This window comes from Heloderma suspectum, chromosome 7, assembly GCF_057233095.1.
Source record: "Heloderma suspectum isolate Gila_16-S chromosome 7, 16-S_ref, whole genome shotgun sequence".
In the NCBI taxonomy this organism is placed as follows: domain Eukaryota; kingdom Metazoa; phylum Chordata; class Lepidosauria; order Squamata; family Helodermatidae; genus Heloderma; species Heloderma suspectum.
This window is the reverse complement of record NC_139464.1, coordinates 46243652-46267588: the sequence shown is the minus strand read 5'-3', so window position 1 is coordinate 46267588 and position 23937 is coordinate 46243652. Positions and strand designations below refer to the sequence as shown.

The 23937-nt window shown below is 46.9% G+C and overlaps 1 protein-coding gene across 3 annotated transcripts; it reads left to right on the top strand.

The window, feature by feature from the left end:
• Positions 1-649: 649 nt before the first annotated feature.
• On the top strand, positions 650-23707 carry PMM1 (phosphomannomutase 1). Of its 3 annotated transcripts, none has more exons than XM_084809978.1 (8): positions 650-815; positions 5953-6070; positions 9244-9320; positions 10001-10092; positions 12568-12667; positions 13022-13097; positions 14588-14703; positions 18544-23707. In XM_084809978.1, exons 1-8 carry the CDS (start codon positions 732-734, stop codon positions 18664-18666), a joined length of 786 nt encoding a protein of 261 aa, XP_084666104.1. In that variant the 5' UTR covers positions 650-731; the 3' UTR covers positions 18667-23707. The 3 variants fall into 3 exon arrangements, with proteins under 3 accessions (XP_084666104.1, XP_084666105.1, XP_084666106.1); XM_084809979.1 differs by having other exon boundaries at positions 724-1434; XM_084809980.1 differs by lacking the exon at positions 650-815 and adding an exon at positions 2746-2799.
• Positions 23708-23937: the final 230 nt, after the last annotated feature.

Below are 23937 nucleotides of genomic sequence, written 5' to 3'. Positions count from 1 at the left end.
AAGCAGAGGCTAGATGGCCATCTGTCGGAGATGCTGTAGCTACAACCCTGTAGTGCAGGACCTGGTTGTAGCAGGAGATTGGACTAGATGATATCCGAGGTCTCTTCCAACTCTTATGATTCTATGCTGCCCCTTAACATAAAAGTTATCTGGCCAGCTTACAATAAATAAACATAAATACAATTTAGGCCACATTCCAATGAATGTTTAGACAGAAAAACTCCTATAACTCCAAGCATTCCCCAGCTAGGACTTTTTTTCTTTCTAAACAAGCATAGAATTGCGCCTTTAGATTAAAAACAATAGAATGTGCTGATGAAATGGACTGGACTGGGTTCCACGAACGTTCATGCCTGCCTTCCCCAACCTGGGGGATGCTAGGATTTGTAGTCCAGCACGTGCTAGCCGTTAAGAAGGTGCCAGCCAGCCGCAGGAGTCTGGAAATCCACGGCAGGAAGCAAAGGGGTTTTTTTGCGCGCGAATCTTTTCCCTTGGGAACGGCGGAGGGCGCCTCCAGCCCCCCCGCCGCCGCTCCTCCGGCCGCCAACGGGCGCGTACGTGCGGCCAGCCCGGTTTCCGCGAGTCACATGAGCGGCCCTTCGCGGCCGCAATTGGCCCAGCTGCGGGCCGACGCCTCCCGCCCGCCTCCCGGCAGAGCGCAGCCTTGTCCCCGCCGCTGCCGCCAAGGAGCTGCCAGCGAGGGAGCCGACGGGAGGCGCGGGGGCGCTGCCATGGCTGCCCCCGAGACGCCCGCGGGCCCGGAGCGCGTCCTCTGCCTCTTCGACGTGGATGGGACCCTCACGCCGCCTCGCCAGGTACGGGTCCTCCAGCCTCTCCCTCCCCGCGCCCCCGCGGCTGCCCGCCCTTGAGCAGCCTGCCGAATGAATGGAGGGACCGGTCCTGAGAGGATCCCCCGGGCGCTGACTGGACGCCTGGGCTCGGAGCCCGAAGCTTCGCGGGCGGGCAGAGCCGGCGCTTCCCGAACCCAGTTCTCCCAGTGCGACGCCTCGCCCTTGCCGCCGCCTCCCGCCCTCAGCAGCTGCGAGCTGAGCGATTGCGAGAGACGCGTCGCCGCAGGAGTTCAACTGAGGGCCGGGAGCGAGCGAGGCCGGGCCGGGCGGTCTTCCAGGCAAGCACTTCTCTTCGGCGCCGGTTGCATAAGAATGGTCATGCCGGATCAGACCAAGCTGACCCGGTTTTGGACCAAGCTCGGGAGGCGGCACCACGGCGTCCGATGGCGCGCACTCCCTAGGCAAGCGCTTGAACATAGGCGTGGGACTTACTCCTGAGGAGACATCTATAGGGCTGCAATGTTAGTCCCCCAAAACTCGCCAGCCAGATGTAGGACGGTCTTCCCCAACAAGGTGCGCGGCCAGGGATGATGGGACGTGTGGTCCAAACATCTGGAAGCCCCCTAGCAGGATTGCAAGCAAGGTATAATGGTGATGGCCACCCACCTGTTCTTTGTCCCAGTTAGCCTGCCCATGGAGGTTCCATTGGTTCATAGTCCTAGAGACCAACGCTCCATTAATTGGTTTAATCTATTGTTTGTTTTTCTAAAAGGACATCAAAACGAGTGGTCAGCACCATACCTTGGGGTAGGGAGTTCCACAAGTTATTTCTGTGTTGTATGAAAAACAAGATTCCTTTTGTTGGCCTGATCTTCTTGCAAACCATCTTCCTTGGGTGACCCTTTTAGGGCGCAATCTTATGCATGTTTAGACAGCAGTAAGTTGTAGGACTCATTGCTATCTAAACATGCATAGGATTGCACCCTTAATGTATTATGAGAGGGAGGGGAGATAATTTCTATCCATTCTCTCATTTTTCCCTGCTCCATGGGAGGGCCAGCCCTGACTATGGCTGCCATTGCTGTGTTCAACTCACCCTACCACTATGCAGGCCTGTAGCCGGGGGGGGGGGGGGTTGGAGAGGCTCCCCCCAAAAGTCTTTGCCCCCCCTATTTTTTTTTACAAATAAATAATTAAAAAGTTCACAATTTTGCCTTTAAAAGGCCTGCAAACCAGATGAACTACTCCCTACTTTTTTGGCTGCCCCCCAAAAGTTTTAGGCTGGCTATGAGCCTGCCATCCACTGCCATATTTTCTTTGTCTTCAGAATCACTGGATAGTGACATCCTAATCAAAATACCAAGGAGAAGGCCCAAGACGCTGCCCTGCAATTGCAATGTTTACTTACTGAGATACTAGCTGGAGGGTCATAGGGCACGCCTGGAGCATTGGATTTGCCATATGTCATGCTGAGGCAAACCAACAGTGCTTGTCACTTGAGCGTTCCTCTGTCTCACCCCAGAGGGCAGCTTCTCCACCCTGTGAGCCTCCCCTGATGAGCCTTACCTAAGCATCATCTCAAATGCACAAAGACTGGCTGGAAAGAAAGAGAGACCCTTCCTCCAGCCCACTCCTTTGAAATAAAGCTACTTCCTTTGAAATAAAACAAGAGCTTTTCAATAAAACTACAAGCAATATGTGAAGTGGTGTTACATGTTGGACCTGGCTGGATTTGGCCTGCACACCTGAGGTTCTGCTCCCATGCCCTGCCTACAGCATAAAAATGAAGGGATTTCTTCAGCCTTCCCCGACCTGGTGCCCTCCAGATGTGTTAGACTGCAACTCCTATCATTTCCAGCCAGCTTGGCCATTGGTTAGGGATGATTGGAATTGTAATCCAATACATCTGGAGGGCACCAGGTTGGGGAAGGCTCGTATTCTGCCTGCATCTCTCAGTTGACATCTGGTGAGAGATTCTGGCTGCCAGCCATTATGATGCTGAGATTATGTAAGTATTTGCAAGGACAGAGATGATTTTGAACTGTGTATTTGCTGTCTCTTTGCTTCTGTTTCTCCCACTCTCTTATATTGAACGTAAATACATATTTTTCTTTCGATTTGAACCCTAGGGGTGGCTGGATCACTTACCTACCTCATGGATTGTTGTCTTAACCCATGTGCCTAGCACTTTGTCCATGCTATGTATAAGCTTTTAAGGCAAAGTTGAAGGAAGGTACGGATTGGTGCCCTTACCTGGTGGAAACCAAAGGGCTTGCCAGTAGTGCTTCCCTGCTCTCAGGTTAATTCCTGCGGTTCTTCAGTGCCCCCTATTTGAGAGTTAAGGAAAATAAGGAGGTTGTGGCATTCTGTTCCTTAGCAAATTAAAGGACGCTTCTGTGACGGCAGTGCAGGCAATTTGCTTTTCTGTAGACCAGTGTGTCTCCAAGCAACTCTGAAGTGTTGACAAAGACTTACTGTGAGGCTTCCCTTGCATGCACAGTACAAGTGCTCCCTGCCCTGTTGATGGTGCCTTTGAATTAAATCTAATACGAACATAAGAACAGCCATGCTGGATCAGAGCAAAGGCTTTATCTAGTCCAGCCTTCTGTTCTCACACTGGCCTATGGGAAGCCCACAACATAAGTGCAATAGCACCCTCCTACTTGTGTTCCCCAGCAATTGGTATCCAGAGGCATACTTTCTCCGATGCTGGATGTAATATCTAGCTATCATGACTAGTAGCCAATGTTGATAGCCTCATCCTCTATGAATTTGTCTAATCCTCTTTTAAAGCAACCAAGTTGGTGGCCATCCCTACATCTTATAGTAGCAAAGCCCACAGTTTAACTATCTGTTGTGTGAAGAAGTACTTTTATCTATCCTGAATCTCCCACCATTTAGCTTTATCGGATGACCCCCCACATTCTAGTATTATGAGAGAGGGAGAAAAACGTCTCTCTATCCATTTTCTCCGCACCAGCCATGGGAAATCTCCGGCTTGCGTGAACTCCTGGCTAGGAACACCTCTTTTCTGTAATCCCGCCCCATTACCCTTGATGGTTGTTGTTGTTCTGTTCTTTTCTCCAACACTCCTGTGCATTTCCAGGATGGGACAAACACACCACCTTCCCCTGGTAAGGAGACACACTCACACACTGGTAGCCATCCACAGTGTGGGGCGAAGAAAGTACAGGACAGGAACCTTTGGGTGTTCCTGTGGGCATCTGGGAGGGTCCTGCCTGAAATATGTCATGGTGCTGCTGCTTTGGTCCCTGTGCCTGGGTGGCTGTGGCAGCAGTAATAACAGCCCTGCTCTTCCTCATTCTTCAGTGTAGAAACGGTACTGGCTGCCCCTCCTTCTTTGACCCTGTCATGGGGTCCTTTCCTTTGCAGATACAAATGTGCAAGTGAGGGGGAAAGAAAGAATGTGCCACCTCTGCTGTCACCAAGGCACTAGCCCTGTGGGTGCATGGTCAGACCAGTCACAGGGAGGTCCGACCTTCATCCCCAACATGGTGCCCTAGTCAGGGAGGTTTAAACCATGACTGGGATGAAAACAATGCCCTCTCTGCTCCTCAGCTGACTGGTGTGGATCAGCTGAAGGGTCCCAATCTTCATCTCCATCAAGGCATGCTTAGGATGAAAATGCCCTCCCTCCTCAGCTGATCTGCAAAGATATTTGGTGCCAGGCAGGCCTCACTGGGGAGAGCGTTCCACAGTCGGAGGGCCACCACTAAAAGGGCCCTCTCCCTTCTTGCTGCCCTCCAAACCTCTTTCAGAAGAGGCACTCTGAGGAAGGCCTCAGATGTTGATCGCAGGGTATGGGTAAGTTCATACCATATTTATATCCCACCTTCAAAGAGCTCGGGGCAACATATATGAGGTTAACACACACCCTTTCCATTCACACGTTGTTCAAAACACAGGAAGCTGCCTTGATTGAATCAGACCAATGCTCCATCTAGCTCAGTATTTTCAACAACTGACAGCAGTGGCTCTCCAGAGTTTCAGGCAGGAGTTATTGCAGCCCTACCTGGAGATGCCAGGGATTGAAACTGGGACCTTCTGCACACAAAGCTTGTGCTCTGTCAGTGAGCTACAGCCCTTCCCAAACTCTTATGTGATAGGAGGACATACAAGGAATGTTTGTAAGGGTCAACAGATGTAATCCCTTACATCTTGTATATGGGAGCTTCACCCTGTCTTACTCTTTAGGCATCTTCTGCAACATCAGCAAAAGAGAAAACAATCCACAGGACAAAGGGGCAACGGGGAGAGAGGGGAGGAGGAAAATTGGGTGGATCCAGCCCTGTAGCTGCTTTTGCAAAGAACATTTATCTCTGGGGGCGTGGGAATCCTGAATCTTTTCCAGGAGGCGGGGAGTTTACAGTATCAGCTTCTTTACAGTATTAGAGGCCAGCTGGGTGGAAAGTGCCTTTGTGAGATGGGCTATAGTGTGAAAAGACTGCAGAGGAGAAAGTGGCTGGCAGGGAGAGGGTTCAGCACCACTTACCCACTTGTCTCATAGGCAGTTTTAAATGGTCCCCTATCTCTCTTTTAGATGCAAGTGGAGCAGACCCTTTTTAAAAGGCACAAGTCTGTCACTTTCCCAAGAGACTAATTTGCCAGATGCCTGTATTAGAAACATTTAGGCTGAGATGGTAGAGACTTCCCCCACCATCTTTCCCACTGCGTTCCCTCCCCCAAGGTGCTCTTCTCCCCACTCAGCTCTCTATCAGAGCTTAGGACGAAAAAGGATTGTGTAGTGCAGCTTTCCCCAACCTAGCGCCTTCCAGGTGTGTTGGACTACAATGTTCATCATCCCTGGGTGATGGGAATTGTAGTCCAACACATCTGGGGGGTGCTAGGATGGGGAAGGCTGGTATTTTGTATCTCGTGTTTTGTTGATCCCTGAGCCTCACTGCATAAGATGCTTCCACTTCTACAGCATCTAAATCCAACGATTTCCCTGGTGATTTCAGGCATCTCTTACTCAGGCTTACAAAAGCTCATTCTACCACAAGTAATGGAGTAGCTTTGAAGACAATGCAGGACTATGCTATTTTTGTGTGTGTAATATCAGCGTGCAAATAGCGTGATAGCTTTTCCATAAAAAAACACCATTTTCTAGTAGCGTGCCCTCTTTCTCCATTTCCCTCAGAAAATTGAGACTGAGGTAGCGGAGTTTCTTCAAGAGCTGCGTAAGCGAGTGATGATCGGTGTGGTGGGTGGCTCCGACTACTCCAAGATAGCTGAGCAGCTGGGAGAAGGGGATGAAGGTGAGCAATGCGTGCTTCTTTTGTCTTGGCCCAGTTGTTTGATGAATGCATGCTTACAAACGTGCTGCAAATTTAAAAAAAATCTCAGTCATATTGGTGAACAACGTGGGCCAATTCAGTCATGCAGAGAAAACGTGGTACAGTTCTCCTGGGACTGGAGTATTTCAGATTGCAGGTGTGGGAATCGTATGTTTGAATGGTCCTCCGTCTTTAAAAAAGATGGAAATCTAGCATGAGGGGAAAGGGTTTTAGACATTGCCCTGAAGTGCCATGTCCAAAGTGCAGAAGCATTTGAAAATGTGATTTCCCCCCACTGGCCTAGTAGTGCAATCTGGGAAGGACTATACCACAGCTATTTCTGCATTGGTGAATCAACCCTAGGATAGGTCTGTTTAAAGGCCATGCCATTTCCCTGCTAATGTAAAATGGTATGACTGAAAGTCTCCACGTTGCAAAGCTGTTCCTGGACTCTCACTATCTTCCCATGTGGCTTTGAAGGGCTGGAAAGCGGAACTGACTCCAGCCCTTGAAAGTAAGTGAAGTGGCCTTCAGAGCACTGGCTCAGCAACTCATGAAGAGTGACAGAAACCTTCCTCCCGTGTTTGGTCTCTTGAAGGGAAGTACAGATGGCTCCACCTTTTCTGTCCTGCTCTCTCCTTTCGTAGTGTTATCCACCTCCACACTCAGTACAAGGTTAACAAGGCAGCCCATTATATTCCAAATCCATAAGGAGCCCAAAAGAGGGGAATGTGATTGGCCCAAGCCAGGTTGGGCATGCTCTAGAACAGGGATGGCCAGCTCACTGGCAGCCAATGGGCCACATCTCTAGCTCCCAACCTGCCTTTTCTCAGCCTCCCTCCACTTGCTCTTTGATTCAGATTGGGAAAGCAAAGATGCAGCACTTCTTATTTCATGGGAGGGGCTCCTGCAAGGGAAGAGATCTCACCTCACATTCACAATCCAGTGTGGGGATGAGTAGTGGACCAGGAGAGGAGAGGCCTGCCTGCCAGATTGAGCAGCATAAGGGAGTTGTGTCCTGCTTTTAGTCTGATAGGCTGTCCTCTCCTTGGAGGAGAGGACCTGGAGGCCTTGGCATCCATCGCAGAAGCCTCTGGATTGGCCAGATCCACTTCCCAAGCAAAGGGTGTTAAAAAGGTAGGAAGCAATATTGAACTCTCCCAGCCCTGTTCCTTACCTTGCAGGCCCTGTCAACTTTTAGAGCACGGGTGTCGAACCTCAAGCCTGTAGGTCAAATACGGCCCACCTGGGGTCTCTATCCACTCCTCCAGGGTTCCCCAGATGGCCATGCCCCATTTCCCTGTACCTTCTCCCTTTCCCCTGACTGCCGATCATTTGGTAGTTTCCCTGCTTTCGTGCAGTTTCTTTCCCTGTTTTAAAAGGTTGAAATGCCTCTCCTAGGGTTTAGTTACAGGCAGCAAGAGCTTTAAGCTTAAATATGTTGGTACTTTTAGTATTTGGCCATGCCCCCTTTGCCTTTGGCCCTGCCCACCACTGAAATGCAGCCGCCCAAGAGCTTCTCCGAAATTGAAACCAGTCCTCAGGCTGAAAGCTGCGACACCCTTGTTGTAGAGCTTGGGGAAGAAGAAGAGGATTCTCCCATCTAAGCTGCTTGAGGGAGAGACAGTGACATCAGGGCCAGAGATGTGGGACCCGGCCCCTGAACAACTTGGCCAGGGAGAGTCCAGCCAAGACATTGGCTGCCCCTCCTTAGATGTTGGCAAACAATAGAATAAAGCAGAAGTCACTTGATGGGTTTCAAAGCTAGGGGGCAGGAGAGGCAGGAACCACAGAGCAACAGAGAGGGAAAATTTGAGGAGATCAGGAATGGTGGAGACGGAGGTGGAGCCAAAGACACCGTGGACTATACAGAACGCATGCATACATAAAAGCACAAGGCACACCTGGAGGCAGAGGATCCAGAAAGCAGCAGGGGCCTGCAGTGTGGCACTTATGCAGTAGAAGTGGCTTGCAGAAGAACAGAACAGGAAGCCACCAGCTGGTTGACCTGGTGTATTTATACAGTGACCAGCCAAACCCATCTGACCTGCAGTAATCCCAGCAAGGTTGGAGGGTGTTAGCATTCTTTCCCTACCTTAAATGGCATGAACTGGGTTCTATTCATTCACAGACCATGATTCCAGACACATTGTGGAGCTCCTCTGGGCCCCAGGTCCATGGTGCAAGACCTACATCGGTTTGCAGAAGTAAACTGGAATGGTTGTTCTGTGCCCCTGCATTCCACTCTATGTCCACTTTCCCAGTAACAAATAAAGCATGACATCAGATTCTGAAATTTTCCTTCCGAAGAAAGGGCTCAACAGTGCAATCCCATACACGCCTGTCACAAATAAATCCCTTTGATTTCAATGAAGTTTACTTACAGGCAATTGGGCAATGACAGCCTAAGGGAACATAAGTGAACTGCTGATTCAACACTGGCCAGTTGACTGCTGCTAGGAAAGGCCAGTGTTAGATAACCAACCACTGTGGCTGCAATCCCATGCACACTTGTGAAACTTGCTTCTGAGTAAGCAAGATTAGGATTGCACTGTGTGCTAGTGAGGTATCCTTCCAAATGGGAATGGGGGCAGACAAGTCAAAGCATTCAGAGAGACATGAGCAGGCATAATTTGGCTCCAGTGTTATGTCTGCCTCCGTGTGGTGTAGTGGTGAGAGTGTTAGACTGTGACTGAGGAGACCAGGGTTCTAGTCCCCATGTGGCCATGGAGCTCACTGGGTGACTTTGGGCCAGTCACTGGCTCTCAGCCTGACCTAGTTCCCAGGGTTGTTGTCAGGATAAAACGTAGAGGAGGAGGATCATGCATACCACCATGGGCTCCTTGGAGGAAATGTAACAAACACACAACTGGGCTCTCACTTACCAACCTGCACATCTTCATCTGTAAAATGGGAACATCACTACTGACATTCTTCATGAGCCTCACTGTTTGCACTATACTTCAAGACTGGCTGTGCTAACGTGTCAGGATAAAACCACAGAGATCACAAAATTCAGCTTACACCTCCCGTTTGGCTCCTAGCCACCTGGCTGATGAAAAGGGCTGCATAAATATTTGTCTCTGACCTTCATTTCTCTTCCCCCACTTCTTCCCCTCAACATCCCCCTGCCCCTGTAAACCCACCCCCCACAGTTATCGACAGGTTTGATTACGTCTTTGCGGAAAATGGCACCGTGCAGTACAAGAATGGGCAACTAGTCTCCAAGCAGGTAGGCCTGGCCTCCTTGTGTTCTGCCACCAACATTGCAAATCCCTTCTTTCCTTCTCCTTCCCCACCAAACCTCTCAGCGAGAAAAGGTGGTGTCCAAAGCCTCCCAGCATATCGACCCCACTGAGTCATCTAATAGGTCAACATATAATAAAGGAAGCCAAAAAGGAGGAGGCAAAACCTTAAAGTGACATTTGAATAAATTTATTTTGTACTGTAATAAGCCCAATACATTTTCACATCATCATTGCTTCAGGGGCACTCATAGAAACAACAAGGATGACATGAAGAGCACTGAACATTAAAATGAAAACTTTCCATAAAAATAAACATAAAGTATTTTCAGGGTTATTTTTTTAATATTCATTTCTCTTCATATAGTATCTTGATGTCATTTCTTTTAGTGGTCCTGAGGAAGGTGGTATGTGAAAAACACATTGGGCATATTACATGTCAAACTAAATTCTTTGAGCAACATTTTGAGGTTTCACCTTCCCTTTTTGTGTGTGTACGTGTGGCTTCTGGTTCTTCCCCTTCCCTTTTTTCTGTTCAGCATATAATAGAGCCATCTGCCCTGTTCTGAAGTTCATAATACAGATGGATTTGGTTTTTTTTTAAAAAAGAGCCCATCTAGGAATTATACTCTATTGGCTGAGTGTGACCTTTGACTTCATTCGACAGGCTATCCAGAACCACCTCGGGGAGGAACTTCTGCAGGAACTGATCAACTTCTGTCTCAACTACATGGCACTTCTAAAGCTGCCCAAGAAACGGTAATGATCCTTCCTTATCCCAGTGCATGCAGTTTCTGTTTTTACTGTCCAGACAACATGTGAGCATTTAGAATCAGAGAGCTGGAAGGAACTACATGGATCATCTCGCCCAGCCCTATTTATTACTTACTATTTATATATTTATTTATATACTTCCTAATTTACTAAAAACCATCAAAAGGCAGTGCACAATTTAAAACAATAAAACCTTAAAATAATTACTTTTAAAAACCGAAGGACGTTAACAACAATAAACCATAACAATTTAAAACCACATAATTTAAAAGCCTTTTTAAAAGCCAAGAGAGTGGGGGCCAATCGTAGTTCTTGAGGAGGCACATTCCACAGTTTTCACACATGCCTGATAATCAGGCCTCTGTAAGCAGGAGCAGGGGGGTGTCTCAAAAGGGTCTTTCCTGCAGATCTTCATGATTAGGCAGACTCATAGTGAGACAGGCAGTCCCTTAGATAGCCAGGTCCTTAAGCTGCATAGGGCTTTAAAGGTTAAAACCAGCACCTTGAACTGTCTGGAAAGCAATGGGCAACCGGTGCAAGTCTTTCAAGAGAAGTGTAATATGGTCTTAATACCATGTGCCAGTTCTGCATTTTACATCAATTGAAGCTTCTGGACACTCTTCAGGAGTAGCCCCACATAGAGCTACCAATGCTGACTGGGGATGATGGGATTTGTAGTCCAACACATCTGAAGGGTGTCAGGCTGAGGAAGGCTGATCTAGCCCAACTTCCTGCTCAAAGACAAGGAATCTTATTGTCAAATAAAACCTAACAGCTTTTCTCCAACATTTCCCACAATTTTTTAAGACACTTGATTTCATTTTTTAACAGCTCTTATAGTTAGGTAACATGTTAGGAAGAAATTCCTCTATCTTCTTTCCAGGGGTTTAACCTCATTGTCCTATACTCACCATACAGGGTGAATCATTGCTATTGCTGCCTCTCTTTTTCCAATATCATTCTAAAAAAATTTGAAGACAGTCAGCCTATCCCTGCTAGGCTAAACAATCACAGTAGCTTCTGCCTTTTGGCACATGATTTATTTCAAAACGTTTTAGTAGCTTACTGAGCAATTCTATGGAGGAGAGAGAGGAAAGAATCCAAGCAGTAAACTGCCTTTTCCAACGCCCTGTGCCGGCAGAGCAGAAAGGGTGTGTGTGTGTGTGCGCGCATGTTTGTTGCTTTTTCCCTTTCTATTTGACCATTTTCAACTGTTTTCTTTCTTTTTTCACATTTCCCTTCCATTGATTCCAATGGGAGGGAAATGAATAATGCCAGCTCCAGGGCTGGTGATAGGACTTCTCCTGTTTCTGGGCATGTCGGGAGTATGGGGCTCTCCCAACATTCCTCTGGAAAGTCCACAGAATGCCTCCTCTTGGCGATCTCTGATGTCAGAGAAGCACCAGTTGCAGACCTTTCCGCATCATCACAGAGGAGGTTTAAGAGGGCGAGTCTCTCTCTCCAAGGGCAGACCTGTCTTTCCACCCTCAAAGAAGATCCGAAAAATTACTTGGCCCCCGGGATGCCATCCCAGGGACCATAGGACTGCGGGCTAAATAGCTGATGCTTGTTGAATGAAGACAACTCAGTGTATGGAGCTGATTTAAGTTAGCCCTAATAGGTGTAGTGTCTTGTGCAGGGGTAAACAATCTAATGCCCTTCAGATGTTTTGGACTACAACTCTCATAAGTCCCAGCCAGCATGGCAGTGGTCAGGCATTATGGGAGTTGTAGTCCAAAACATCTGGACGGCACCAGGTTGCCTAGCCATGGCCTAGTGCAGCCTTCCCCAGCCTGGCCAAAGGCCATGCTGGCTGGGAACTGTGGACATTGTAGTCCAATACATCTGGACGGCACCAGGTTGAGGAAGGCTGGTCTAGCGAATACCACTTTTTTAACATTTTAACCTCTGTTCATGACATTTTGCTGTACTATACTGAATCCTCTTGTGCTTAGCTTTACAAAAGCACCACTTCAGAACAAGAAAGGCTTTTGTCCACAGGAATTTTACATCCTAAATAAGTTAAACATAAAAGAATGGGAAAGATAGTAGTTATTGTCAATCATGGTAAACAAAGTCAGAACCTGCATATTGTAGGCACTTGCTTCTAAAGGGTACAGGTCTTCTGGAAGATAATTTGGCCCTGCATCAAGAAGCTACAGTGGGAGCAGGAAGGGCTTTGATCCTGGAAGATCTAAGATGCAAGAGCTGAGAGCCATGGGGAATCTAGAATGAGCTCCTGTAGAAAAAGTTACGTGGCACATAGTGAGAACTGGGTAATGCCCTCTCTTCCTGTAGCAAAAGTTCTGTGGTTAGTTTGACCCTGTGCTATATCATGGTGGGAAGATTCTGCCTCACTTTATGTGAAAGAAATCTTGAGCCTGTGCAACAGAAGGGTCCTGTTTTACAACCACATATTCAAGTTTCTCCTTCTCTCCTCCTCCCACGAAACACACAAAGGGGGACCTTCATAGAATTTCGTAATGGAATGTTGAACATCTCTCCCATTGGTCGAAGCTGCACCGTGGAGGAACGGATAGAATTTTCTGAGCTGGACAAGGTAAATGACAAGCATTAAGCCCAGAACTGACAGCATGTGTCCACTGAGACACTTTATTGTAGCACACAAGGAGCCTATTAAGATGGGGGCGGCGGGCTGGGGACAGTTATAAAGTTTTAACTATAGGAAAGGATTGTTGCCTATTGCTAGGGTACTATGCCTGGAAGCTGGAGCCAAACAGAAGGATTAATCTTGACAGTTCACAGCCTGTGTTGAAAAAGAGTGCAAGACCCCATACATAAAACCTTGAATGTCATGGGAAAAAGTAGAATCTGAGAAAGATCAAAATAACTGGGCAATTTTTAATGCTTCCTTCTGTCCTCTCTCACTTGTTTTCTGCTGTCTGCTTTGCAGAAAGAGAAGATCCGAGAGAAGTTTGTAGCTGCCCTGCAGAGGGAGTTTGCTGGCAAGGGCCTGCGGTTTTCCCGAGGTGAGTGTAAGAAGTGCCTCACAGCCCTTTTAAGTGCTTGGTGCATTTTCCTTTGTGGGGGTGGCAGTATTGGAAAAGCAAAATATCAAGCATTGTTTCTGTTTTAAAGGCAGGCGAGTGTTTTGCTGGATGGATTTAAAAGAGGTATATCCCTGTGACAATCCCTTTCTGAAATGAATGTGTTTTCCATATTATTTTTATAGTCTCTATAAAGATTTTCCCATGTAAGCCCCATTAAGTCCAAGTGAGACTTACATCCAAGTAAGTGTGCTTAGTCTTGCTGTTTAAATACGGGATCGTTGTCTTTTGCAAAGAATGGTCAAGATCAGAACATGGCTAGTTGTCATTTTCCTGACATCCCAATCCATTGGTTTAGCAGTAATGCATCATACTGGGTGCAACTCTAACCCTATTTGTCCATCCATGCATTAGTCCTCACATCTTCTGGCCTGCCCCCAATGTGTGCAGTCACCCAGCCCCACCCCTCTGACATCACATATTCAGCGAAGGTCTGCATAGGGAAATAGCTGTACTCAGATATGCTCCCTGGTGCAGCTGGAAGCCCTATGTGCCCTGCCCTTCCTTTCCTGTACAATTAGTCCAGGGGTGAGGAACATACAGCCCTCCAGATGTTGCTAGACTACAACGCCATCATCCCTGACCATTGGCCCTTTTTGTCTGGGCTGATGGAGTCCAGCAACATCTGGAGCCCTGTAGGTTCCCCACCACTGCATTAGTCCTTCCTGTGGCTAACCTGTGGATAGGGCTGCTGTCACTTCCAACAAAAAGGGGGGTGACACTAGCCTTCATCCCTTACACTGCTGCTGGGAAGTGTCCATATTCCCTCTGTGGGGGCAGCAGCTGCTATGGGTGTTGCTACCACCAGCATGCCAGATGAATTTATCCAAAATATAGGTATAGGTCTTCCAAAGTGGCAGAGGTGACAGTTTGAGGACGTATGGCTAAACTCCTCTGTTCTGACCAGTAAGCAGTGCTAGCATCAAGTGCCAGATGCTTGAGGTGTTCCCAGTGGTGCCTGCGTTTCACATTCACCTCACAGTAAACCGGAGCTCCTTTCCCTGAACAGGTGTATGTAGAAGACAGGAGGAGGTTATTAAAAGAGCACTACTTTTCCCTCCTTAGCAAAATTGCTTCAGAGGCACCCTCCCTTCATGTATTTTTCTGAAAAGTAGTTGGACTCTGCTCCCCATGCGTACCCTGGCCAACTGTTTCTTGTTTGTGCCTTTGGCTGATGGGGCCTTGCTGACGCCATCCAGTCCCATTGCCATAGAAACAGCAGCTCCTGAATTAATGAGTTGGAGAATCAGGCAGGCAGTAGTAGCGCGTGACCATTTCTCATGTAACAATTTATTCTGCATAAACCAATATTCCCTTTTAGGCCAGAGGTACTGTGGGGAGGACTTTACTCTGCAAACTTCCATCTTCACTCTTTTTCAAGGACTTCTCCTTTCTCTCCCTGACCTTGGCAGGTGGCATGATCAGCTTTGATGTCTTCCCAGAGGGCTGGGATAAGCGATATTGCCTCAACATCCTTGACGACGAGAGATTTGATACCATACACTTCTTTGGGAATGAGACAACCCCTGTAAGTATATCCCACAGACCCTCAGTTCTTCAACAAGAGGCCAAGCTCTGCGTAAGACTAAGGATAAAGCTGGCAGGCTCTTCTGAGAGCCATATTACACCCAGACAGATCCTTAAGTACTTAAGAAGAGCCCTGCTGGACCAGACAAAGGGTCCATCTAGTCCAGCATTCTGTTCACGCAGCAGCCAACCAGATACCTGTGGGAAACCCACAAGCAGGACATGAGTGCAACAGCACCCTCCTGCTCATCTTCCCCAGCAACTGGTGTACATAGGCATACTGCCTCTGATACTGGAGGTAGCATATCGCCATCAGGACTAGCAGCCATTGAAAGCTTTATCCTCTATAAGATAAGATTGTTTGCTTGTTTCAACTGTCCCTCAAAGGTGTCTTTTCTGGGATGTTCAAAAGGCATTTTTGTATATGAAAACGTGTGGCAGTTGTATCTGGGAACCTCAGACAGCCATCTGTTTTCAAGCACAGATGCCCTACAAATGTTACGGAAAAGGCACTAGCCCTATGTAGGCATACGGCCTGTTTACATGAGGGCTAAAAAGGTGGGGGGCACACGCAACCCCCAGTGTCCCCGTCCACACCTGCTCAATCCCCACTCTTCCTGTGTTAACAGGGAAGATCTGAAGGGGCTCCTACTGAGGTGGTTCTCAGTTTTTTTCCAGTCTTACAAGTTGGTGCCTGCTGTCACCATGAAAGCAGGTATAGCCTAACAGCGCACTCTTGCGGTGACTGGGAGAAGGACACAGGGCCTGCAGTTCTGTCTTGTCATTCCAACATCTCAAAAGGTATTTGTCTGCATGGAAGACGCCTCCTGTGTCCCCAGTGCAACAAAATTGGAAACAAGGGAAGTGAAAAGCAAACCAGGCAATGGGGCTGTTCACACAACAGTGGTTGAGTGTGGGTTGTTTTGAACTGTGGATTGTTCATTGAACACAGCCATGGTGGCTTGTTAACCATACAGTGTGGCTTATTTTTCTCAACAAGCCACCTCAAGAACCCATGGTTTGTTGTTCGGTTGTTCACGGTGGTTAACAAGCCATACTGCATGGTTAATAAGCCACCTTGGCCGTGTTCAGACAACACGATAACCCACCCCGCAGAAAATGTGCTGCATTCAGACAACATGCTAACCCATGGTTCAACAAACAACCTACGGTTCAAAAAACCCACACTCAACCACTGAGTGTGGGTTAGCGTGTTGTGTGAACAGCCCTAATGTCAGTCTCCCTTGGACCACATGAGTTGGACAGTTCAGAGTCAGCCTCCATGGCTCTACTAAAAGAGCTGTTTTCTGAGGTAAGGACTGATAACATGAGAGGGGGAAATCAATATCCAGAGCAGCAGCACTTCAAATGAGGCTTCTCACAAGTGAGGCCCCATAACAAAAGGTTGTAGTCTTGGAGCCCCTGATAAGGCTCCAACCAGCCTGGAACAGGAATCTTGTAACACTGTTTGGGGACTGCATGGCAGGGAAGGTTTTAGGAGAAGGAGGGGAAAGAAAAGGGACACTTATTTTAACCACCCCTCTTCCCTCTGTGCTATAAAGCAGCAAAGGGCTCAGTGTTGGGCACTTGAGCTGAGCACAATATTGCTACATAGCAAAAAGGAGGGTGAGGGGGAAAGCTTTCTGGAGAGTGGGAAAGCAAAAAGATGTCCCTTCCCCCCACCCCCACCTTCTGAAACCTTCCCATAGAGTGCAGGGGGGCAGTGTTGCTCTCTAATGGGCATCACAGTGCGTATCCCCTAATGTCTAATCCTCCCCCACCCCTGCCCTCTTCAGGAAACTATAACCTGTTAGGGCAGTCTTCCCCAACCTCCAGATGTGTGGTAGTACAATTTCTACCATCCCCAGCCAGAATGGCTATGTAGTCCAACACAAAGAGAGGACACCAGGTTGGGGAAGGCTGTGTTTAGGGACTCAAATGGGCCAGTTCTTTCTCTCCCACCTTTCTCCTTTCCTTCGACTGACAACATTCCATGGCTCAACCACCCTCAGCATTCTGCACATCCTGGAAGCAACCAAACACTTTTTGGGGCTGTTTTATAACAGGCGGGGCAGCAAGAAGCTGTTAATTTATTTTTCTTTTAATGTATAAACTAATACACTTTGTGCATCTATGGAATCCCCTCAGGATGCAGAAACAATTATCCATATTTTTGTCTCACCCCGTTTTGCTTCCCAATGATAAGCGCCACACCATCCAAGTTCTATTTGAAAAGGGAATGGGAGGAGGAGGAGAGTTTTCTCCAAAGCCAGATTATTTTATTTCTTTATTTAATTACATTTATATTCCACCTGTCTTCTTAGGAGCCCAGGGTGGCTTACACGGTCCTTCTCCTCTCCATTTTATCTCACAACAACCCTCTGAGGTAGGTTAGGCTGAGAGTCACCAAGGCTGGCCCAAAGTCGCCCAGTGAGCTTTGATGGCAGACTGGGGACTGTCTAGAACCTAGACCTCCCCTCCTCTTAGCTCAACCGTCTACCCTAGGGATGGGCAACTTGTGGCTCTCCAGATGTTTTGCCCTACAACACCCATGATCCCTCATGATTGGCTCTGCTGGCTAGGGATATGGGAGTTGTAGGCCAAATCATCTGGAGGGCCACAAGTTGTCTACCCCTTCTCTAACCACTACACCACTTTGTCACACCACTGCTTACCAGAAGCAGCAATTTTGGCTCTGAGCCCAGCTGGGCATCATTTTCTTTGCTTTGACTGTTTCAAATACCTTGAATCCCCCGGCACATAACCTTTTAAAACTATCTGTAAAGTATAAGTGGAGATGTCTGTTTATTACAGTTATTTATATCCCACCTTTCAGGATACAAATCAGTCATTACCTCAGGTGACAGCTCTTTTAATAACTGAACCTCAATAGCCCACCCATATTCCAGGTTGAAACCCTCACACAGGGCAGGTTTGCATGATTGGGGAAGGAAAATAAGCCACCATGGCTTATTTTCCCACCTCACACATGCCAGTCACACGCCACTTAATTACCATAATTACCCTTGCTGGCACAGCTTGCCATGTCATCCAAACCCAGCAAGGGTGGGTGGCGGGTGGGTTTACAAACCGTCCCAGAACACATGGTAGTTCTAGGGTTGTGGAGTGGTTTGTAAACCACCCCCACCCACCCTTGCTGGGTTCGGATGACATGACAAGCTGTGCTCAGTGAGGGTAATTATGGCAATTAAGCAGCGCACCACCAGTATGTGCAGGGCAGGAAAATAAGCCATCGTGGCTCATTTTCTATTTTCTTTCCCTAGTTATGCAAACCTCGGTACAATCTTAGGTTGTTTTCCTTCACTGCTTCTTCAAAGCTAGCCCATTGCACTTCTGTGGAAGACACATTGTGTTAAGTGGAGAGGACCTTCTTCCAAGAAGGAATAAAGGCCGTACACCTTAAACTTGGAGATTTAAGATAAGCTTTCCTTCCTAGGGTGAGAACCAGTTCAGTTTTTTTCCTCTTGTTTAGTTCTGGTTCTTCATTTCTTTTGCAGCCTTTCCCAACCTTGGGCCCTCAGATGCTGTTGGGCCGCAACTCCCATCATCCCTGACCATTGCCTATGCTGGCTGGGGAGGATGGGAGATGTTCATCATCATCTGAGGGCCCAAGGTAGGGAAAGGCTGAGTTCAGCATAACCTGAAGGCCAAGGTTGGATGGCTGAAGCTAATCTGAAGCTGGGGCGGGGGGAGAATTGGATGACATGAAAGCAGCTTGTGTGTTTTGTCAGTACTCTGCCTGCTCACTTTCACCTCTACATCCAGCCTCCTAATTCTAAGAAATGTAATGGACTAGTAACAAGGCTCTTCTTATTCTTAGGGTGGGAATGATTATGAAATCTACGACGACCCCCGCACAGTAGGACACAGCATCCAGTCGCCCCAGGACACAGTCCACAGGTGCCGGGAGCTCTTCTTTCCAGAGACAGTTAATGAACCTTGACTCCTGGGCCTCTTGGAGCTCTTCATCGCTCAAAGGAGACCCTCACTCACATCATGAAAGCACTTTTTGGATCCGTTTAGGACTTGCTGAGGCACAAGGTTAAAAAGCACTTTGGAGCAGAGGTGAAGTGTCGAAACAGGAGGGGGATGACCCTGCAGCAGCAGCACCACCACCACCTCTCGCCGCTGGGGACTTGCAGAACCCTCAATGCCATGTTCTCATTCCCTCCACCACAAAACGAGGTAAAGTTGTATTGTTGTGAAGGGAATTGTTCTAGCTAAGGCCTTTTTGTAAAAGCTAATCATTACGTGGCCTCCTTCTCCAAAGGAGTCTATTTTACCCAAAGGAATTATTTCTGAGATTAATCTCATAAAGATTCTATAAATACTATTTTAAAGAGAACAGGGCCTGAGCTTTCAAAGTCCAGGACTTGTAGTATTTTCATATTCTTGAACCGCCAAGGTGGTCTGCAAATGACTTTTTTAAAAATTGGCACTAGGTCCTTTTAAAGCAAATAACAGCTGTGACAAAGGAGAGTGCAACCTTAAAAATAAACAATGGCCCCAATCTGGAACTAATCATGTTTTAAAAAAGATGTTGACACATGAGTAGCTGTGCCAGAATGCAGATGGAATATGCATTTGAAAGCAGTGCTGTGTGGATGATGGCATGTTGGATGTCCACCTGATTTATGCCTGTGGCTCCTGATCTAGCAAGTGACACGTGTGCAGAATACCTGCTCCCGCACATGGATCTCCTTTGCTGGATCAAGCTCCACGAGAGTGCCGAGAATAAATTTTAAAACGAGAATTTAGCTACATCAGGTGGATGGCTTATGAGCAACATTAGAATTGTGCTGTTGTAACAGAAAGAAACAGGGAATATGTGGCAAAATGTTCATTCAACACCAGAAGTTAATAGGTGTTAGTATTAAAGTTAGCCCAGGCATAGAGCGCTGTCAGGACCCAGTTCCAAACATACTGGCACATGCATAAATTCACCTGAACTAAACTGGGCTTATTAATGAGCAAATGTATGCAGCTGCAGCTTAATATTATGCTTGCCTATGGAGCAGTCTTAAGTGGAGAGGGAGGGAAGTGGAAGATAATGCACCTCTTTCAAAAGCCCTGCTGGGTTGCACCAGCTAGGGCAGGAGCTCGGGGGTGGGGGGATATTCCTGGAGATCTCCAACAGTTCCCCCCCACTCCCCCCCCTTGATTTCAATGAGGAGCAAATTACCTATACCATCTATAGGGGCCTCCCAGGAGAATGAAGGGGATTTGGATGCAGCAGATCCAAGGCTGCTTCCACCTTCCCCAAAACACCCTGTTTCGAGGCCTACCACCAGCTGGAGAACTATACCAGAGGAGCTTCCCCAAAATGTACCAGGGGCTACAGGGGCAGGCTTACCTCAGTACCACCAGTGGCACTCCTCTCCAGTGTCTGAGGGGCACTCCCCCTGCCCCGAATAATCCTAATCCCCTCCAGCCAGTAGATCTGGGGTGAGGATTGCTTTTTCAGTCATCTGTTTCATCATAACTTTGGTGATGTAGTTTTCCTTCCAGCCTTGTCTGCGTAAGAATCTTAAGTTCTGATTAGCTAACAGCACAATCCTATTCAAGTCTACTCAGACTCAATAGGATTTACTCCCATGTAAGCAAGCACAAGACCACAGCCCCAAAGTTTGAATTTTAAATTATTTCAGTTGAGACTATTCAAACTGCAGCAACCCTAAACATAGTTTCCATTAAAAAAATTCATCTGGTTTAAATTATCCTCTATGTAGATAGGGCTGGGATCTCCAGGAATCCTGGAAATCATTAATATAGACCACCACCACCACCACCCCGGGGCTTGGATCCAGATTTAGGCATGTGCAAGTAGGCTGCCAGAAGTGGATTTGCCTGACCCCTCCTCCCCACAGCAGCCCCTCCAGACCCCTGAAAATGCGACACAGAAGCTCAGGGGACCCTGCTGAATGGTGTGAGCTGTGGTGCGGGGGGGGGGGGGATTTCTGAAAATTAGACAGAAGCACTTTCCGTGAGTGAAGCCCTTCCATCAACAGTAGGCAGATCCTGGCTCCAACCTTGGATTTTTAATGTTAAAAAGGCACCACACATTTTCTTTACTCAATATAAACAAAGACCAGCCTGTTTCTACCATAGCATGTTGCCTTCTGTGAGAGAGTAACAAGAGGGATAGTTAACTGCAAAAGGGTTTCCTCTCGTTAGATACTATCTGTACAGTTATATGCATCCCACATACAGCACCCCACAAGAGTTGGCGGACTTTATGGTGCATGGCTTAAAAAAAATCTAGGTCCTAATCCTCATGGTTGCAGGGACAGTGCTGAAAATGTGGTAGCAAAGCCTTTGAAGAGTCAGACATAGAATTAGCTGCTAAGCTGTCAGTTTTCTTTCTTCCTGTCTGTGTTCATTGTCTCCTTCGCTGCTGCCTGTGTCCTGTTACTCCCCTCTTCTCCCATCATCCTCCCACACCACCCCTTGCAAAAATATATTCCAAATCGTTTGAAGCAAATTAAGAGGCTTATACATCACTTTGTGTACGGAATCAGTCTCTCCACTTGGAACCCGATATAGAGTACACTTGAACACATACGTTCTGATGCAAATAATTCATACTCAGCAGTATGATAGAATTCTGCTGTTTTCTGTCTTTTTGGAGCTGGTGTGGTTTCCATTGTGTAAGGCATCTTGCCATCCTTGTTTGTTCTCTTTTTTACAACCCTCCTGGAAGCTGGGAAATGAGGCATTGTGAGACTTCAAGTACCAGTTCTCTACGCTACACATTTCTACATCAAGTGATATAATTTGCTTAATGTATGTTGTTTATTCGGTCAATCGCTTCCGACTCTTCATGACTTCATGGACCAGCCCACGCCAGAGCTTCTTGTCGGCCGTCGCCACCCCCAGCTCCCCCAAGCTCGAGTCCGTCACCTTCAGAATATCATCCATCCATCTTGCCCTTGGTCGGCCCCTCTTCCTTTTGCCCTCCACTTTCCCTAGCATCAGCATCTTCTCCAGGGTATCCTGTCTTCTCATTATGTGGCCAAAGTACTTCAGTTTTGCCATTAATATCATTCCCTCAAGTGAGCAGTCTGGCTTTATTTCCTGGAGTATGGACTGGTTGGATCTTCTTGCAGTCCAAGGCACTCAGCAAAAACATACTAGATATTTGCTGATCTCCAGCATATGATATTTATAGCATTAGCAACCTGCCAAACATAAGGAAGGCTGGAGAAGCAAGAAACTAAAACTAGATATCTTGCATCATCTCAAAGCTGTTCCAAGCAGTGCAGTATAATAAGGACCAATCAAAATGGCCTACAGCATGGCTTCTGTAGTGAGATCAACACATCTTCACAACCTCATATGTTATAGCTGCGCACTAACACATCTACATTTGGAAAGCAGCCCTCCTGCTAATTCCAGCTGTTAGATTACTCTTTGCTTCCATTGCCCTCTTCTAGTTGTCAGATTTGTCTCTTGCCTTGGGTAAAGCACGCAGATTCATGGGTAGTCAGAGAAACATGACAGTCATTATATTAGCAAAGGAGAAGATTTTGGTTGGTACACTAAGTGAAAAAAGTCAACTGAAGCCAAATTGTGTAGTATTATCTAGTGGTTGGAGGGAATGGATCTCTCAAAATGCAAAATCCCTGTTTAGGTGGTAGAAAAACCATCTTCCCCTGGTTGTAGATTCTGCCCTGAATGATAAATGAAAGCCATGGTTTGCCTATCAAGGCTATGTACCTCTCTCATTTACATTCTTTTCTAAGCTTTCACTACTTGATATATCTCACTAAGTGATAGCTTGTCTTACACTCCGTAGATCATAGCAGAAGTGTCTTTACACTCATCAGATAAATCAAAGAGCAATTCACATGTGCTGTGCTCTCCTGTAAACCTATTATCTGTATGGCACTGCTAGTTTTCTCCCACATGCAATGAAGGTGCATTCAGAATGAGATACTGCATTACATATTGAAATGTAAATGGCTTTTCACTGGGCTTTATATGGCACCCTACACAAGAGCTCATACAGTTGTACAAAAGCTCCCAGGGGAAAAAGTGACATCTGCGACAGCCAGGAAGGGCAGCTTCCTGTGAGCTGCACAGACTGCCATGTAGCCCCATATACACAATGGTAGATGAAGCTCTCCAAGGTTTGTGATTGTATTCTGTAGTTTATTGTACCATTATCACCCGACATACATGCCTTCGGCTACTTTCATGTAACTATGGCAATAGTGTACATCAGACTTCTCTAACCTGGCGCCGTCCAGATGTGTTGGACTACAGCTTCTATCATCCCCAACCATCAGCTGTGCTGGCTGGGGTGGTGGGACTTGTAGTCCAACCGATCTGGAGGGAACCAGGTTGGGAAAGATTGGTATATACAAGAAAAAACAGCAAGTCAATTGTGGAACCATAAATGTACTAGCTTTATGAATGATTTGTGCACCACGACACAAGTCAACATAAAGAAAGAAAAAGATAATGAGAAGGGGCTGATAGTGATAAGAGTTCAAGGGGTCGCATCAACAATGTCTGCGTATTTACATTTGTCTGGTTTAACTAACTGTAATGCTGCTGTCTTTGGCTTTGAAGAGGTGAAATACTGACTAGCAATTATACCACTCCTTTCCCCTTTTAGCTACCACTTTTTTCAACAGGAGGTATTTGAATGACTTTCTGGAATGTACTGATTACTGTGGGAAGTCCAGTGGCTGTATTTCCTGGATGGACCAAAAAAAAAGCGCTGTGCCTCCACCCATAGATGCATTTAATTAAGTAGGAATGTGCCCTTATTTTATTTCAATATGTGTACAAACCAGATGTGTACTGGAAAACAGATTTTTAAGTTTTGTTCACAGGCAGCTCTTGTATTACTAGAAAATGTATTACATTTTTTAAAAAGTAAAATAGCCTAATTTATCACAAATAAACAGATGAGATCCTGCTTTGTAGTTTAATATTGCACTGTAATGTGGAACTGTAAAAAAGTGAAGATATGACAGAAAACAGATACTAGTTGTTTCATTATTTTGTGTGGTTTAAATCTGCTAAAATGCATGCCTTTGATAGGAACTGGATGGCACGCATCACACCATCCAAGTAGAGTGTATGGCCTGTGCTGCTAGCCCCACAAGAGTCAGTTTGTCCACCTGGCTAACATCGTCCAGGTCTGTGAGAGGAACACTAAGACCCACCGCCCAATTAGTCATGTCTGTGCTGTCTGACTTCCTTG